Below are 17,784 nucleotides of genomic sequence, written 5' to 3' on the forward strand. Positions count from 1 at the left end.
TGTGAACGCATATAATCCCAGTGCAAACACTGCAGAGCTAATGAGGAGTTCAGCAAATCTACAACTTTTTGAATAACATGTTAAAGTGCCCCAATTATGTGCTTTTTCAGATATTACCTTTCATGTAGTGTGCAGAGTTTCAAAATGCATGATAAATGGAGTTAGTGGCTCCCAAAAGAAAGAACAAATTCTGAAGTCAGTATTTCCAGGTTTGTAACAAATGTGCATAATTGCAGCCTATGGTCTTTACTGGGCTGTGTAAGCAAAACCACATTGCTACACTTCCTAAGGATAAGGACTCGACACTGGAATTGATACAGCCATCATTACTGTGTATCAAGTGCTGAGGAAGATCCGGCGCTGAAATTCACACATGATAATGGGAGTTTCGTTTCTGACACGCGCTGTACGAGCTCGACCGATCACAACAGACTGGGCCGTCTGACCAATCGGAGCAGAGTAGGCTCTTTGATCGAACCGTTTCAGACACTGTGAGAAAAGAGCTGATGCTGCAATGTATATTATGAGAAAATTAAAGTGTTTTTTGACCTTGGATGCAGGTAAACCTATTGTAGGAGACTCCAAAACAAAATTAGGAACTTTTAAAATGGCATAATTAGGGCACTTTAATACTAAGTGCTTTCATTTTAAACAAAATATAGATACAATCACAAAGATATAGATACAGTTAAACAGGCTGATGCTGCTCATGTGCTAACAGCCTTTTAACAGAGTTTTGCTCTTTAAACTTTATAAAATGTTGAAAACCTGCACCTAAAGTAATCTAAAATGGATTATAATTGCAACCAGACACTCAAGTCACACTTCAGACTATGTCTTAATATTATTGCATTAGATCAGGGTTTCCAAAACTGGGGTTTGTGAGCAAACTACAGAGGGTTTGTGAGTTGATATAAAGCTAATAATTAATTAAATCATAAAAGTGTCACATTAAAATATATACATTTATAAAAAAAAAAAAATCAAAACACTTACTAAAAAGATGTAATATCTTATTTGTTTAACTGCATGGACATCAGAAACTGAACTCGTTTTGTTAAATTATTGAAATATTAACTTAAATTTAAATTTAAAATTTAGCTTAACTTAAATATTAATTTAAAACACAAGAACTTCAAGTTAAATATCTTAGATCAGCTGACAAAAAAACTTTTGGAAATCCCTAAATTAAATTAAATTAAATTAAATTAAATTAAATTAAATTAAATTAAATTAAATTAAATTAAATTAAATTAAATTAAATTAAATTAAATTAAATTAAATTAAATTAAATTAAATTAAATTAAATTAGAATAGTTTAATAAAATCAGCACAAGCACACTTTTCAAGCAAAACATTTTACAAAAAGAAGACTGTTAGGTCTGAAATTATGCCACTTCATTTTCATATTTTGATATTTAATGCAATAACATTTAGACATTTTTAAATGTGACTCAAGTGGCCAAATACTTTTTGGGGTCACTATATCTCTCAAAATTCAATGCAATTTTGAGGCTCTAAATAGATATAACTAACAATTTTTTAATAAATAACATGAATTCAGGATTTTATTATCAGACAGTATTGTACTGGTTATTAATCACACTTGATTCAGTACAATAATAGAAACAATTAAACTAAATCATTTCTATACATCAGACATTACAGTATTAGGTTATATTAAAAAGAAGCAAAAATGCACAGAGACATTCACACACAAACACTTATTTTTCAAGCAACATTAAACGGTCATAATGAGAGTCAAAAAATGTGTGAACACCAAAAGCCATCGTCCAAGTTTAGTTGGCCTGCTACTGATCCAAACAATGAAAAACACACAAATGCTGTCCAAACAACGTTCATGCACACTCAACACACATCTCTGTGAAAACATGAAGCTAATTGATGCTCTAGGCAACAAAATTCATCAAATTTGGATTATAAATTGTTGATCATAACATTAACATGGTTTCGATGACAAAGATGAAGATGCGCTTGGATTCAAGCCGCTGACAGACACATAGCGTCTACAACAGGTGGCCTGAGGCGGACCAGACGCTGACACAGACAGACATGTGTGAGACAGGAGAAGGAAGCCAAAGCGACAGACGAGTCGGACCAGAAGATGGAGCGAGAGAACAGAGAGGAATAAGGAGGTAAATACCAGAGCAGGAGAAGGGACGTTTCCTTTGGGACTGGTGACTATGCTGTTTTTCGCACTGTTTGACTGTGGCTGTTCAAAATACAAAAGAGTGTTAAAGGGTGTCAGTGGGTGTTTAAGGGCGAGAGGACAGAAAGAGAGAAATACAGAGAGAAAGAGAGAGCAGAGGTGATAATGTGTACAGTGGTGAGGGAGTAGATTGTGTTTTATCTCAAATCATAATTCATAAATTGAGCCGGTGGTCTTGGAGATACATCGAGTGCCCTTTGTTCACCATCTGAAAATTTAGATGAATCTCATAAAACCTGTCAAGTACACTTCCATGTCCACATCACATTTTTAAAAAAAAAAAAAAAGAAAAATTATATATATATAATTATGCTTATTCTTAGGACCATTAAAAATATATGCTTTTTTTTAAAAAACATTAGTTTTACAATATTTTATTTCACAAAATTAAGCCTATTAATTCCCCCCAAAATTTCTCGTTACCATAATGTATCTGGGCATTTCCATTTAAACTTTTTTTTTGTTTGTTTAAAAAAAAAAAAAAAAAAAAAAAATGTTCATTTGAAATTTGAAAATATCAAGTAACTTATTAATCAATTATTCATTTTAATAAATATAATTAAATTTTTAATTTAAGTTTTCTTTTCTATTTTTTTGTAATTCCCATTATTTTTAAATGGTGATTATCATTATATTCTCATAAAAAAAAAAAATAAATACTACCATGGTGTATAAATAATTTGTAACTGAAATTTTGTATTGCATTAAAGTAATTATTAGTTTTAGGAAAATGTGCATAATTGTCACAAAAAAAAAAAAAAAAAAAAAAAAAATCACAATGCAATATCTTAATGAACCATAAAAATGTCTTAATTTCTTCAAGCAAATTTTAATATCCTTTTTTTTTTTTTTTTTTTTTTTTTTAAATATGAAATGTGGCCTAGACAAGCTCTTTACAAATTTTCTGGGGAAAAATGCTGGGCTAAAAATAACCCAAGTTGGGTTAAATGTGGAAAAACTCAGCAGTTGTTTTAAATGTTTGACCCAACCTGCTGGGTAGTTTTATTTAACTCAAGTATTATTTAAAAATTACTATATTGCTCGCCTGAATTGAATCCAAAATATGTTGGAAATTAACATTTTTACATTTTTAATAACTGAATGCAATGTCAAGTTATTAAAACAATAAGCAATTTAATAAATGTTTATTATCATTTATTAAACTTATTAATAAATGTTCACCCTTTGATTATTATTGTTGCCTCTAGTAATTATCTGTCTGATTTTTAATTTGCAACCTATTTTTGGTTCATTTTTAGCCAGCCATATAGTCATTTTAAATCAATAGTTGAGTTAAATAAAACTACCCAGCAAACATTTAACCCAAACGCTGGGTCAAAACCCAATGGCTGGGATTGTACATATTTAACCCATCTTGGGTTGTTTTTTTTTTGAGTGTGGTTTTACATGGTTTTATGTGGTCCAAGCTGATCAATTGCTGGTCCAGATGGTTAACCAACAGGACTACCAAACAGTGAGGATAAAGTTGACCTGGTAGACCATCTTGATAAAGCTAGTTGGAGCTAGACCGCTGTGGACCAGCAAAAAACAGCTTAAGATGCTATGACCTGTTTCCAGAAAGCTGAATGAAAGCATTCAACAACAACAACAAAAAAAAAAAAACTAAGCAAACAAAAGTAAGCAAACAGTTCCAAAAATCTGTGCTTGGTCCATAGTTTTCTTAGAGAAAGATGCAGTAGGAAAGCACAGCTGGAGGAGAGTCCTTATGGAGCTACATATAATCACAGACAACATCAGACAGACACAGAGACGCAATAACGAAAAGCCAGACACCACAATCTAAAACATACACAACAACGGTCAACATTGACTCGCTACAACCCTACACATCACCAAGAACGTCAACGCAAAAACACTACGGCAGGTCTGAAGACCCTCACCTGCGCTTGAGGAGTCATCTGACCCTTTAAATCAATCGCTTGACATTTGAGCAAAAAAAGAATCAATACAGATCATTACAGAGTAGATTTATTCGACATTGTGCATTAAATGACATAAAAGCCCAACAGGATGAGCAAATGAATGAATGGATAAACAAGAGTGAGATGAGAAAGGGATGGAGGGATAAAGAGATTAGGATTAAATATCATTCTCACCATGTACTGAACGGTGGAGCTGGATTTCCGTTTCTGGGTGGGAAGGAGATGATGGAGGGATGGAATGAGAGAGTTAAAATACATGTTATGATGAGCGCTGAGATGAACATTAATCACACAGAAACGGACAGACATATGAGAGGGAGGAAGGTTTAGATAGGGTGAAGGCGTGGGTTTTTGGCAAGAAAGTAAATTTGTCTGGTGAATAAAAGAGGTTTTGATGTGGTTTAACGTACAGAACAGCCCTTCTCTTCTCAGATATCCTTAAACTTCTCTATCGTAATACGTTCCTCTGAACACACACCTGCTGATGAGACTGAGCCAGTTTGACAGAACAGTTCCTGTATCTCTACAGTCATTTTTCAAATTTTCAAGGTTTGATAGATAGACAGATAGTTGGAAACAATGATAGACAGAAAGAGCGATAGTTAGAAAGAGCGAAAGAACAAGATGGATAGGTCAAATGGACGAATGATTGACAAAAACAAACAAACGATAGATAGAATGACCAAACTAATGAACGAACAAACAAACAAACAATGCATAGATAGAATGACCAAACGACAGAACGATGGATAGAACAAATGAACAAACAAATATTAGATAGAATGAATGAATGATTGACAAAACGAACAAACGAACGAACAAAGGATAGATAGAATGAACAATCGAATGAACAAACAAACAATCGATAGAATGACCAAACGACAGTACGATAGATAGAAGGAAAGAACAGACAAACAAACAAATATACAGATAGATAGAATGAACGAATGATTGACAAAATGAACAAATGATTGACAAGATGAACAAACGAATGAATGAACGAGATAGAATGAACAAACGAATGAACAAACGAACAATGGATAGAATGACCAAACGACAGAACAATAGATAGAATGAATGAACGAATAAACAAACGATAGATATATAGATAGATAGATGATAGATAGATGATAGATGATAGATAGAATAAACAAATGAATAAACGAACGATCAAACAAACAAAGGCTAGATAGAATGACCAAAAGAACGACCAAACGATAGATAGATAGATAGATAGATAGATAGATAGATACAATGAACGATAGACTGAATGATAGAATGACCAAACAACAGAACGACACATAAAAGGAATGAACGAATAAACAATAGATAGATAGAGAGAATGACAGAATGATAGAATGAACAGTAGACCGACTGACCGACCGATAGAATGAACGAACGAATGAACAAACTATAAACAGAATGAACAAAAACAAATGAATGAGAGAAAGAATGAACAAACTAATAAATGTTAGATAGAACGAATGACAGACAGAACGAACAAATCAATGAACAACAGATAGATAGATAGATAGATAGAACAAACGAAGGAACAAATGAACAATGGATAGATAGAATGACAAAACAATAGAACGAAAGATAGAACAAATGATAGATACAACGAACGATAGATTAAACAATAGATAGAATGACCAAACAATATAAATATATATATATATATATATATATATATATATATATATATATATATATATATATATATATATATATATAGAGAGAGAGAGAGAGAGAGAGAGAGAGAGAGAGAGAGAGAGAGAGAGATTCAAATTCATACTCAAGAACTGAAAGAGATACATCTAAATTTATATGCATCTATATTTATTATCATATTTGTCTTCCTGTCCATTTCATTTATCTGTTTTTTCTTTCGAACTGAACTTGTGTTTGTGAGGGTCTCTGAGAGTTAAACCATGTTCTTCCAGGCTTCCCCTCACAATTCATCCCGTAGTGATGCTCTTCACTCTACTGCAGAATGGACGGCAAGACAGCAAGAAAACGAGAGCACAGAAAAAGGAGGGAAATGTCAGAATGGAGGAGTGTAGCGAGCCAGTTGCTAAGCAATGAGTGAGGTACAGTGGAAGTGTCTATTTCTGTCTCCCGGCTCCCTGGGTTCAAACCGCCAGCTATTCCTGGAGCGGGAGCTACATTCCCATCAAGGTGGCCCACCCTCCGCTGCTTTCTCACTCTCATACTCTGGATTAGGATGGATACCATGGATCCAGAGTGAGGCGTGGGAGGAGGAATCATGGAATGATTGGCGGCGAGAGATGGAGAGTGGCTCATTAGCACAGTTGACAATCACAGGGCCGATGAAAGATCACACCTGCCTGAGCGACTAATGAATGCAATTAAAAAAAAAATGAACGATTCCCGCCACAGGTGCAGTTTTGAGCGAACCTGTGGATGAGATCCACTCCGTGGCTAACAGGAAGTGAACTCAGCTGAGGATGACTGCAGCCGGTTGGGAGAGAGGCCCGAGAGACAGTGAAAAAGAAATATGAATGCAAGACTTCAAAAGTTTGGGGTCAGCAAAAAATTTATACTTTTATTCAGCAAGGATGCATTCAATTGATCAAAATATACAGTATAAACATTTATGTTACAGAAGATTTCTGTCACAAAATGCTGTTCTTTTGAACGGTCTATTCATCAAAGAATGCTGAAAAAACATTTAACTGTTTCCACAAAGAGCAGTACAACTGTTTTCAACATTAAAATAATAATAATAATAAATGTTTCTTGAGCAGCAATTCAGCATATTAGAATGATTTCTGAAGGATCATGTGACACTCAAGACTGGAGTAATGATGCTGAAAATTCAGCTTTGATCACAGGAATAAATTACATCTTAAAATATATGCAAATACATAGAAAACGCTGGAAGCTTGTTTATGCCACTAAATGTAAAAAAAAAAGGTAATTTCAACTTTTTATCTCACAATTCTGACTATATCTCGCAAGTCTGACTTTATAACTTGCAATTCTAACTTTATATCTCGCAATTCTGACTTTATAACTCGCAATTCTAACTTTATATCTCGCAATTCTGACTTTATAACTCGCAATTCTGACTTTATAACAGGCAAGTCTGACTATATCACGCAATTCTGACTTTATATCTCGCGATTCTGACTTTATATCATGCAAGTCTGACTTATATCAAGCAATTCTGACTTTATAACTTGCAATTCTGACTACTGTATATCAAGCAATTCTAACTTTATAACACGCAAGTCTGACTATATCACAATTCTGACTTTATATCTTGCAATTCTGACTTTATATCTCGCAATTCTGACTTTATATCTCGCAATTCTGACTTTATAACTTGCAAGTCTGTCTTTATATCAAGGAATTCTGACTTTATAACACGCAAGTCTGACTATATCACAATTCTGACATTATAACTTGCGATTCTGACTATTTCACGGAAGTCTGACTTTATTTCAAGCAATTCTGACTTTATATCTCGCAATTCTGACTTTATTTCAAGCAATTCTGACTTTATATCTCGCAATTCTGACTTTATATCATGCAAGGCTGACTTTATATCTCGCAATTCTGACTTTATTTCAAGCAATTCTGACTTTATATCTCGCAATTCTGACTTTATATCTCGCAATTCTGACTTTATTTCAAGCAATTCTGACTTTATATCTCGCAATTCTGACTTTATATCATGCAAGGCTGACTTTATATCAAGCAAGTCTAACTTCATAACACGCAAGTCTGACTATATCACAATTCTGACTTTATATCTCGCAATTCTGACTTTATAACTTGCAATTCTGACTATGTCACAATTCTGACTTTATAACTTGCAATTCTGACTTTATATCACACAAGTCCGACTTTATATCACGCAATTCTGACTTTATATCAAGCAATTCTGACTTTATATCAAGCAATTCTGACTTTATATCAAGCAATTCTGACTTTATATCAAGCAATTCTGACTATATCAAGCAATTCTGACTATATCAAGCAAGTCTGACTTTATTTCAAGGAATTCTACTTTATAACACGCAAGTCTGACTATATCACAATTCTGACTTTATATCTCGCAATTCTGACTTTATAACTTCCAAGTCTGTCTTTATATCAAGCAATTCTGACTTTATATCTCGCAATTCTGACTTTATAACTTCCAAGTCTGTCTTTATATCAAGCAATTCTGACTTTATAACTTGCAATTCTGACTATGTCACAATTCTGACTTTATATCTCGCGATTCTGACTTTATATCATGCAAGTCTGACTTATATCAAGCAATTCTGACTTTATAACTTGCAATTCTGACTACTGTATATCAAGCAATTCTAACTTTATAACACGCAAGTCTGACTATATCACAATTCTGACTTTATATCTTGCAATTCTGACTTTATATCTCGCAATTCTGACTTTATATCTCGCAATTCTGACTTTATAACTTGCAAGTCTGTCTTTATATCAAGGAATTCTGACTTTATAACACGCAAGTCTGACTATATCACAATTCTGACATTATAACTTGCGATTCTGACTATTTCACGGAAGTCTGACTTTATTTCAAGCAATTCTGACTTTATATCTCGCAATTCTGACTTTATTTCAAGCAATTCTGACTTTATATCTCGCAATTCTGACTTTATATCATGCAAGGCTGACTTTATATCTCGCAATTCTGACTTTATTTCAAGCAATTCTGACTTTATATCTCGCAATTCTGACTTTATATCATGCAAGGCTGACTTTATATCAAGCAAGTCTAACTTTATAACACGCAAGTCTGACTATATCACAATTCTGACTTTATATCTCGCAATTCTGACTTTATAACTTGCAATTCTGACTATGTCACAATTCTGACTTTATAACTTGCAATTCTGACTTTATATCACACAAGTCCGACTTTATATCACGCAATTCTGACTTTATATCAAGCAATTCTGACTTTATATCAAGCAATTCTGACTATATCAAGCAATTCTGACTATATCAAGCAAGTCTGACTTTATTTCAAGGAATTCTACTTTATAACACGCAAGTCTGACTATATCACAATTCTGACTTTATATCTCGCAATTCTGACTTTATAACTTCCAAGTCTGTCTTTATATCAAGCAATTCTGACTTTATATCTCGCAATTCTGACTTTATAACTTCCAAGTCTGTCTTTATATCAAGCAATTCTGACTTTATAACTTGCAATTCTGACTATGTCACAATTCTGACTTTATATCTCGCAAGTCTGACTTTATATCACGCAATTCTGACTTTATATCACACAAGTCCGACTTTATATCATGCAATTCTGACTTTATATCAAGCAATTCTGACTATATCAAGCAAGTCTGACTATATTAAAATTCTGACTTTATATCTTGCAATTCTGAGAAAAAAGTTAGAATTGTGATATAAAAAGTCACAATTACCTTTTTATTTTTTATTTCATGGCTTCCATAGAAAACAGTTATTTTTAATTATAACAGTATTTCTCAATATTACTGTTTTCATTGTATTTCTGATCAAATAAATGCAGCCTTTGTGAACATACAACTTTTAAACATTTAAAAACTCTTACGGACCCCAAACCTTTCAAAAGTGGAAGTAAATACTATCAGGATATATTTTGTATCTTTCAATGTCAGTATAAAACTAGTAAACTTCTACAGTGCACCCAAAAATGAAAACTGACAGCTAGAAAGAGGATAGGAAATCTGAGGCCCGTGCAGCTAAAGTTTAACCCTGTAACGCACTGTATAAAATTAAAGCATAATCACTGAGACGGTTCAGCCAAAATATCCTAATTTATTAAGGATTGAATGTTTCAGAAACGCAGCATCAGTGCAGGACAGAGTCGCAGGATTTTCCTTAGGGAGCTTTTTAGCATCAGGCCTCATAAAAACTTGCATACTAAAAGATTACGTAACGTATGATTAATGCTGCGAGTGGAGGGGATTATTCTCTAGATTAGACTCCACATCCAATCCCTAATAGAGAGCAGTCACAGTTTCATTTCTAATTCTGCGGTGCAATAGAGGTGAAAGCCGACCTTTTTACTCTGTCTGAGAGGATTATATGTTATCAGAACAAATGAACCTGCAAGTGCACTTTCTCTAACAGCTCATTAAGGGTCGGAAGTCAACATCTGTGCGCGTTCACCTGATGCCGTGTGACGCACACTGGGCCGTACCGAGCACCGGAATGCTTTAAATGGGACAGACGGCGAATGGGAACAACTAGAACAATGACTGAGGCTCAATGGGTGAATTTATAAAGGTATAATGAGATAAGATGCAGAAATAATTGAAAAGCCAATCATGTACTTGGGATGGGCGGTATGACCATATTTACTTTGTGACAACATTTTTTTTTTTAAAAGGGATAGTACACCTGAAAAAAAAAAAAAAAATGCTGTTAATTTACATGTTCAGTTTCTTGCAGACCGATCATTTCACTTCATAAGACTTTGATGTGTTGTCAGGAGCCATGGGTATTAATTTTGTTTTGCCTGTATATGTTTTTTGACTCCCAAAGTGACGGCACCCATTGACTTGCATTATATGAACCACCAAGGCCCACGGTTTCAGCTAAAAATCTTTACTGTTCTACTGAAGAAGAAAAGACATCTTGGATGGCCTGAGGATGAGTAAATGAACATTTTTGGGCTTTTTAAATTCAGCTTTATTATTAAAAACTTGAACTTAAACCATTTTAAAATGCCTGGGCTACTAACTGAAATAAATAAGTTGAAGTACTGAAATTACTAAAATTAAAAGTGAAACAAAATACACTAATGCTAAATAGAAATATAAAACAAGAATGACAAAAGCACAAAATAAAGATACTAAAACAAACTAAAATGAAAATGAAAACAAAAATATATTAAAAAAATCAAATTCTAAATATTAATAAATACTAAAATAGCATATAAATAATACTAAAATAACACTGGTTGCGACTTCACAAATAGTCACAGTTGTTGGTATAAAGCGAATTTTACACCTTTAAGTGTGGCTCATCCAATTATATTTATACTAATTACTGTTTTGAATTATCGAGTTGCAAATAAAAAATATTTACTGAATTATCCAAAAAAGGGATTAGTATGCAGTTATGCAAGTTATAAATAATTTTTGGATTGAAATTATGGAAAAAAATAGCTATATTGTGACACTAATGTAATATTATTCGTATTATTTAATAAGATTATTACACCGTGCACCATTTCCTCAGTGTTCAGCTTGCTTGGTGAAGTACACTTGAATCTAATCTTGCAGAAAAGACACAAACACACAGAACACGGAGACAGACACTGCAAACGCAAACACACAGATCTGCTTCAGACACACAGTAGACGCCAAGTAAAGACTTCCACCAATTAATAGACAGGAAAAGCTCAGGATCCCTCCTCAATGAGAAACTTTGCAAATGCGGTAAGAAAGAGAAAAGGTATGAAAAAGGGAAAGAGGAGAATGTAAATAAATGGGGTCCTACCTTGACATCGGCCTTCTTGTTGAGCAGGCTCTTGGCTGCTGTAGACGGGGAGAGAGGAAGCGCAAACATCAGCACGCTGGGATAGGAGCAACAGTCAACATTACCGGAGCGCTAATGGTGCTCGGCCAAACATGTCACATAACCGTCAAAGCCAGCTGGGGAAATCCCCCCCGTCCCACATCCAGAGGATTAAATGCGCCTGAAACACTACGTGAGGAGCGCACGTACACACGCGCATCACGGGCAGAAGTGTGCGGTGTGTTAGCGAATGCACGGTGCGGCCCACAGTGAAACCTGGGAGAATTAATCAAGCCATGTGATCGAAACATCCCGTCCGGGAGTGAGGGGTTGGTGACTACCATGCACACGCAAGGGGATGCGCTGGCGCACATGCAGAAGAGTTCAAACACACACACACACACACACACACACTGTTACCTAGCTAAATAATGATATAGTATAGATTTCTGTTCATATACTACTTTATATAATGCAAATTAATAGCTAATAAACATCCATTACACATAAATTTACTTGAAAAGCCAAATTACATTCAATTAGTTTTGCTTTAAGCAAAAATCACCTGAGATTTATGCGTAAAACAAGATAAAAGTATAAATACAAATAAACATGATACATGAAAATAGTTATTCAAGTAAATGTTGTTTTAAGAATGTTTTTACATTAAATCAAGACAAAAATATTAATTCAATTTTTTTGTAGTGTAAAACCAACCTTAACTCTAAGATAACCCCTAAATTAAACTTTTCCCCCATTTTTAGAATGGATTTTTTTTTTTTTTTTTTTTACATTACCATTCAAAAGTTTGGGTCGGTAAGATATTTTTATGTTTCTGAAAGTCTCTTTTGCTCACCAAGGCTGCATTTATTTGATCAAGAATGCATTTTAATTTTAAAGAACTATTTTCTTTTTTAATATTTTATAAAATGTAATTTATTCCTGTGATCAAAGCTGAATTTTCAGCATCATTACTCCAGTCTTCAGTGTCACATGATCCTTCAGAAATCATTCTAATATGCTGATTTGCTGCTCAAGAAACATTTATTATTTATTTATATCAATGTCAAGGTAAAAAAAAACAGTATTTCTTTGAAATAGAAATATTTTGCAATTATACTGTCACTTTTTATCAATTTAATGCATCCTTGATGACTAGAAGCACAACAACAAACAACTTACAGATCCAAAACATTTGAATGGTAATGCATATTATTCACTTTATTTATAAATCCTTTTAATAACCTCCCAAAGGTAGGTTTTGCCAAATTAAGTTCACTTCGGGGACATTTTTATCCCCAAAGTACAGTCAAATAAACCCATAAACACACACACATTGCAGTAAAAGCATTATATGTTCAAACATTTTGTTCATGAGATGGCGAATGCCTGTTACCATAAAATGCTATGTTTTCCTGCCACAAGTAAGAATGCTGAAGTTTGTCAGAGTGAATAAAAACTGTCATTGACAACTTATCACTAAAATGAAATCAAATGAAATGGAGCCGGCAAATCCTCTATGAACTTTAAATCTTTGCTGCCTTGACAAGACAGAAATAAATATTCTTAGCGTTTCTTTGGAGTTAAAGTCCCCTGACTTTATTAATCCATGCAGATTAGAGGAAGGTGTTGTGTGGAGGGAAGGGGAGGGTTGAGAGAGAGAGAAAAAGAGAGAGAACTTACCTTGACACAAATGTAAGAGGCAGAGAGGAATGGAGAGATTAAGAAAGAATAGATTAAGAGAGAGAAATCAGTATGGGTTCATCTGGAGTGTGTTTGTCTGGACGAGGGCAGGGGGTTCAAATGTGTGTTTCTTAACCGCCATATAACAAAGGTATACTTTCCATCTTTGGTTTTATTTTCAAATTGTAATCTTTGCCATGTTGTGCCATTATTAAACCTTTTCCTCAATGACACAATTGCAGTGACACCTAGAGGTGACAACAAACCCGATTCACCTAAAACCCCTGAGACACACACAAGAACAGTAAAGACGTGAAGTAGAGACGCAGAGATGGGCATCTGTGGGGGAAAAAGATTCTATAAAAAAAAAAATCAGATAAAAATGATCAAAATTAATAACAAAATATTTTTTTCCCATCACTATGTCCCTTTAGAGGCTCTGTGAAAATGTAAACTTAAAAATAAGAGCAAAAAACTATCTGTGATAATCAACAGCAGTGCATAAGCTCAAAATAAGCTAATAATATTTATTTAACCATCACTGAAAACCTGCTGCACAGATGCTGGAATCAGCCAAGAGTAAAAGTGTCGCAAATGATCCTAGAATTTGGTGCTGAAAGGACATTGAACCCCCTTTCCCGAACACACAGGTCTGAGACGCATGCACTCGGATCAGATCACATCAGGCTTCTCCTGCATCACAAGACATGCGTGTGCTCTCGTGCAACGTTCAGTCATCAGCAGGCAGGCAAGAGAAAGAGAGAGAGAAACCTATAATCAAGAGATCTGACACACAAAAGAAACCCAAGGGAAGAGGAAAAGAGGCAGGACATGACTGAAGGATGACAGACCTGCAAATGGATGGATGGAGCAAGTGGAGAGAGAGCGCGAGAGTGAGTGCAAAAAGAAATAAGAAGAGAGAGATGGACCCTGATGGAAAATCCAGCTAAAACCAGCTGCTGAAATCGGCATCTAAATCTGCTGCAATATTTATTTTCAGGCATCATCGATTTCAGATTTACCTGCACATAAACATGAACTGTGGTCGGTCAATTTACATATCAATCAGATGGTCTTTTTCTATCTGATTCTGGACTTTGTAGTCCATTCACTTTTATACACACACATGTGAACGTGAGACCAGAAACAATAAAAGTTCAACTTTTTCCTTTTTTTTTTATACAAGACCATAATGCAAATGATCAAAAGTCTGGCTACGTGGAAATATAAATAAATAATGGTCTAAGCTTAACATATGGTCTAGATGGTTAGCGGGTTGTGGTTTTGACCTGGTACACCATCTTGGCCAAGCTGTTTAGATCTGGTAAACCATTTTTTTTGACTGCCTAAAACTAATATGACCTGGCTTTTCCAGCAGGGGAGAGAAAAAGAGAGATGATTTTGTGGGCTGTTCACATTGATAGTGATTTGTAGCAATAAAATGATTGTTCATTTTTATTAATATTATCTGGTTTGAGCGAAAACTACTGGTGACACGATCTTGGCATGTTTAGCGATGCAACAAAGCATAATTAATGCATTAAAATACTTTCATAATGCATTATACATAAAGGCTTTAAGTATACATAAAGGCATGCCTAGTATACAAACAAAAACTTAAGTCTGACCCGGTGCATTTATTATGCATTATAAATAAAGGCTTAAAGTAAAGTGTAAACTGTTATTTTTACTTTATGCAAATAGAGCAGCAACCACTATAGATGTGAATGATTTTACTTTTTTATATGATCCAAATGCATTTGGCAGATGCCAAATTTATCCAAAACAACTTCAAGTACACTAACGTTCAAAAGTTTGAGGTTGGAAAGACGTTTTAATGTTTTTGAAAGAAGTCTCTTAAGCTTGCCAAGGGTTCCTTTATTTGGATCAAAAATACAGTAAAAAATCAGTAATATTAAAAAAAAAACTGTTTTCTATTGAAATATATTTTAAATGTAATTTATTCTGCTGAATTTTCAGCATCATTACTCCAGTCTTCAGTGTCACATGATCCTTCAGAAATCATTCTAATATGCTGATCTGCTGCTCAACAAACATTTATGATTATTATCAATGTTGAAAACAGCTGTGCTGCTTCAGATTTTTGTGATGAAGTTTTTCAGGTTTCTTCGATAAACAGAAGGTTCAAAAGAACAACATTTGAAAAATAAAATCTTTTGCAAAACTATAAATGTTATAAATAGATGCATTGCCTGGAAATTAAACCCAAGCATCTTTCTCTACCAGTTGATCTGATAAGAACTGTCAGAAACTGTGCATTCTAAACGATTCTGTTTCATGCATTTATAATCATGCATCTTGTTCATATGAGAAGATGCATTATTCACAGCCACAATTAAAAATCTTTTCTCTCCTGAACTCTAATTTTCAGCTGTTCCATTTGTGTTGAGATTTTTAAACAATGGCTGGTTACGCAGCCCAGGGCAGTACGAACGCCCACTACAATCAACAATACAGCTACACGAGGTGACCTACAGTGATGCTATCACAGTCAGTGTGAACAGGGCTTTGTGAAGCCTGCAAAAGAGAGAGATGGAGATGACAAAGAGAGAGAAATGAAGGAATAAAGAAAGAAAGATCTAAGGGCCATTCCCAAAGTCAGCCAGTGGCGTCCGCAGTGCTGAACACGAAACCGCTGTAACCGTGACATGCTCCAAGCTCCATGCTAAATATGAATCATGAGAAGGAGAACATGATGGATGGATGGATGGAAGGATGGAAGGATAGATGGATGGATGGATGGATGGATGGTGAACTCCATGTGAAATGAGGGGACGAGGGCTACCTTGTTCCACCAGACCGGCAGTTGTACCTGCCGCAGCGGCGGCTGCAGCGGCGGCTGCAGAGACAGTGGATGGTGCCGTGGTCTGCCTGCCCACTGCCAGACACACACAGACACACACATATATGCCCATCGTGCCAAAGACCACTGCTTCTCAACTGGTTTTGCCAACACAGTATCAAAAGTGTGTAGTGCTCAAAAGTAACCAAAAAAAGCCCATTTCAGAAGGCCAGATTTAGTGGCTACCCAGGTAAAATTTCCATTTGTTTTTTTCATGTTTGAAAAGCTGAATTGTTGTTTTTTTTTTTGCAACGTTTATAACCATGGTAACTTAGAGCCAGTCCACACAGAGACGCGCTTCGCTGTATATGTAAATATTTTGAAGCATATGGGTATTTCGTCCAGATGGATCCGGCGTTTTGGGAGCCTCAAACCGCTATTTTTTTAAACCGACTCCCAGAGTGGATAAATCTGAAAACGACAGCCTTGCGTTTTCATGTGTACAGCCAATCCGTATATTTTTTGAAACAATGATGTCATCACCCCACGTCACAACCCTAGTCAGACGCCACTAAGTCACGTAACAGTGACAACAACAATAGCGGACTACATGCTTGTGTTCGTGCCGCAGAAGCTACTGAGCCTATTAGCTTTACTAAAATAAAGCTTTATTTCTAAGGTTTATGCGCATGCTCCAAGTCTTCTTCTCTGTTTTTAGTGTATCTCTGTGGCAGAATTACAGCGCCATATACTGGTCTGGCATGTATACTACATCGTTTTGAGTCGGTTTCAGTGGTTTAGTGTGTATGCAGATATTTCTTAAAGGTGCCATCGAACATTTTTTTTACAAGATGTAATATAAGTCTAAGGTGTCCCCTGAATGTGTCTGTGAAGTTTCAGCTCAAAATACACCATAGATTTTTTTTTATTAATTTTTTTAACTGCCTATTTTGGGGCATCATTAACTATGCACCGATTCAGGGCTACTGGCCCTTTAAATCTTGTGCTCCCTGGACATCGAGCTTGTGACTCTATAATACAGTGCATTTACAAAGTTCACACAGCTAATATAACCCTCAAATGGATCTTTACAAGATGTTCGTCATGTATGCTGCATGCATGCGTTGAGTCATATGAGTATAGTATTTATTTGGGTGTTTTTATTTGATTCTGAATGAGTTTGAGGCTGTGCTTCGTGGCTAAAGCTAACATTACACACTGTTGGAGAGATTTATAAAGAATGAAATTGTGTTTATGAATTATACAGACTGCAAGTGTTTAAAAATGAAAATAGCGATGGCTCTTGCCTCTTGTCTCCGTGAATACAGTAAGAAATGATGGTAACTTTAACCAACAGCCTACATTAGCAACATGCTAACAAAACATTTAGAAAGACAATTTACAAATATAACTAAAAATATCATGTAATCATGGATCATGTCAGTTATTGTTGCTCCATCTTCCATTTTTCGCTATTGTCATTGCTTGCTTACCTAGTCTGATGATTCAGCTGTGCACAGATCCAGACGTTAATACTGGCTGCCCTTGTCTAATGCCTTTCATAATGTTGGGAACATGGGCTGGCATATGCACATATTGGGGCG

At 35.0% G+C, this 17,784-nt stretch overlaps 1 protein-coding gene across 36 annotated transcripts in view; it reads right to left on the bottom strand.

The window, feature by feature from the left end:
• The window catches only part of LOC137028537 (calcium/calmodulin-dependent protein kinase type II subunit beta), an 86,420-nt gene that overhangs the window by 19,453 nt on the left and 49,183 nt on the right, over positions 1–17,784 (bottom strand). For 7 of the 36 annotated variants that reach the window (XM_067397437.1, XM_067397455.1, XM_067397439.1 and 4 more), the window contains exons 13-16: positions 16,184–16,276; positions 11,677–11,714; positions 4,348–4,380; positions 2,165–2,233 (exon numbers count right to left, since the gene is read on the bottom strand). In XM_067397437.1, the coding sequence (XP_067253538.1) occupies positions 2,165–2,233; positions 4,348–4,380; positions 11,677–11,714; positions 16,184–16,276 (233 nt within the window). The remainder of the gene's footprint in view (positions 1–2,164; positions 2,234–4,347; positions 4,381–11,676; positions 11,715–16,183; positions 16,277–17,784) is intronic. The other 29 variants (XM_067397447.1, XM_067397444.1, XM_067397462.1 and 26 more) reach the window with 7 other exon arrangements.

The sequence above is a fragment of the Chanodichthys erythropterus genome, chromosome 10 (assembly GCF_024489055.1).
Source record: "Chanodichthys erythropterus isolate Z2021 chromosome 10, ASM2448905v1, whole genome shotgun sequence".
NCBI classification, from domain to species: domain Eukaryota; kingdom Metazoa; phylum Chordata; class Actinopteri; order Cypriniformes; family Xenocyprididae; genus Chanodichthys; species Chanodichthys erythropterus.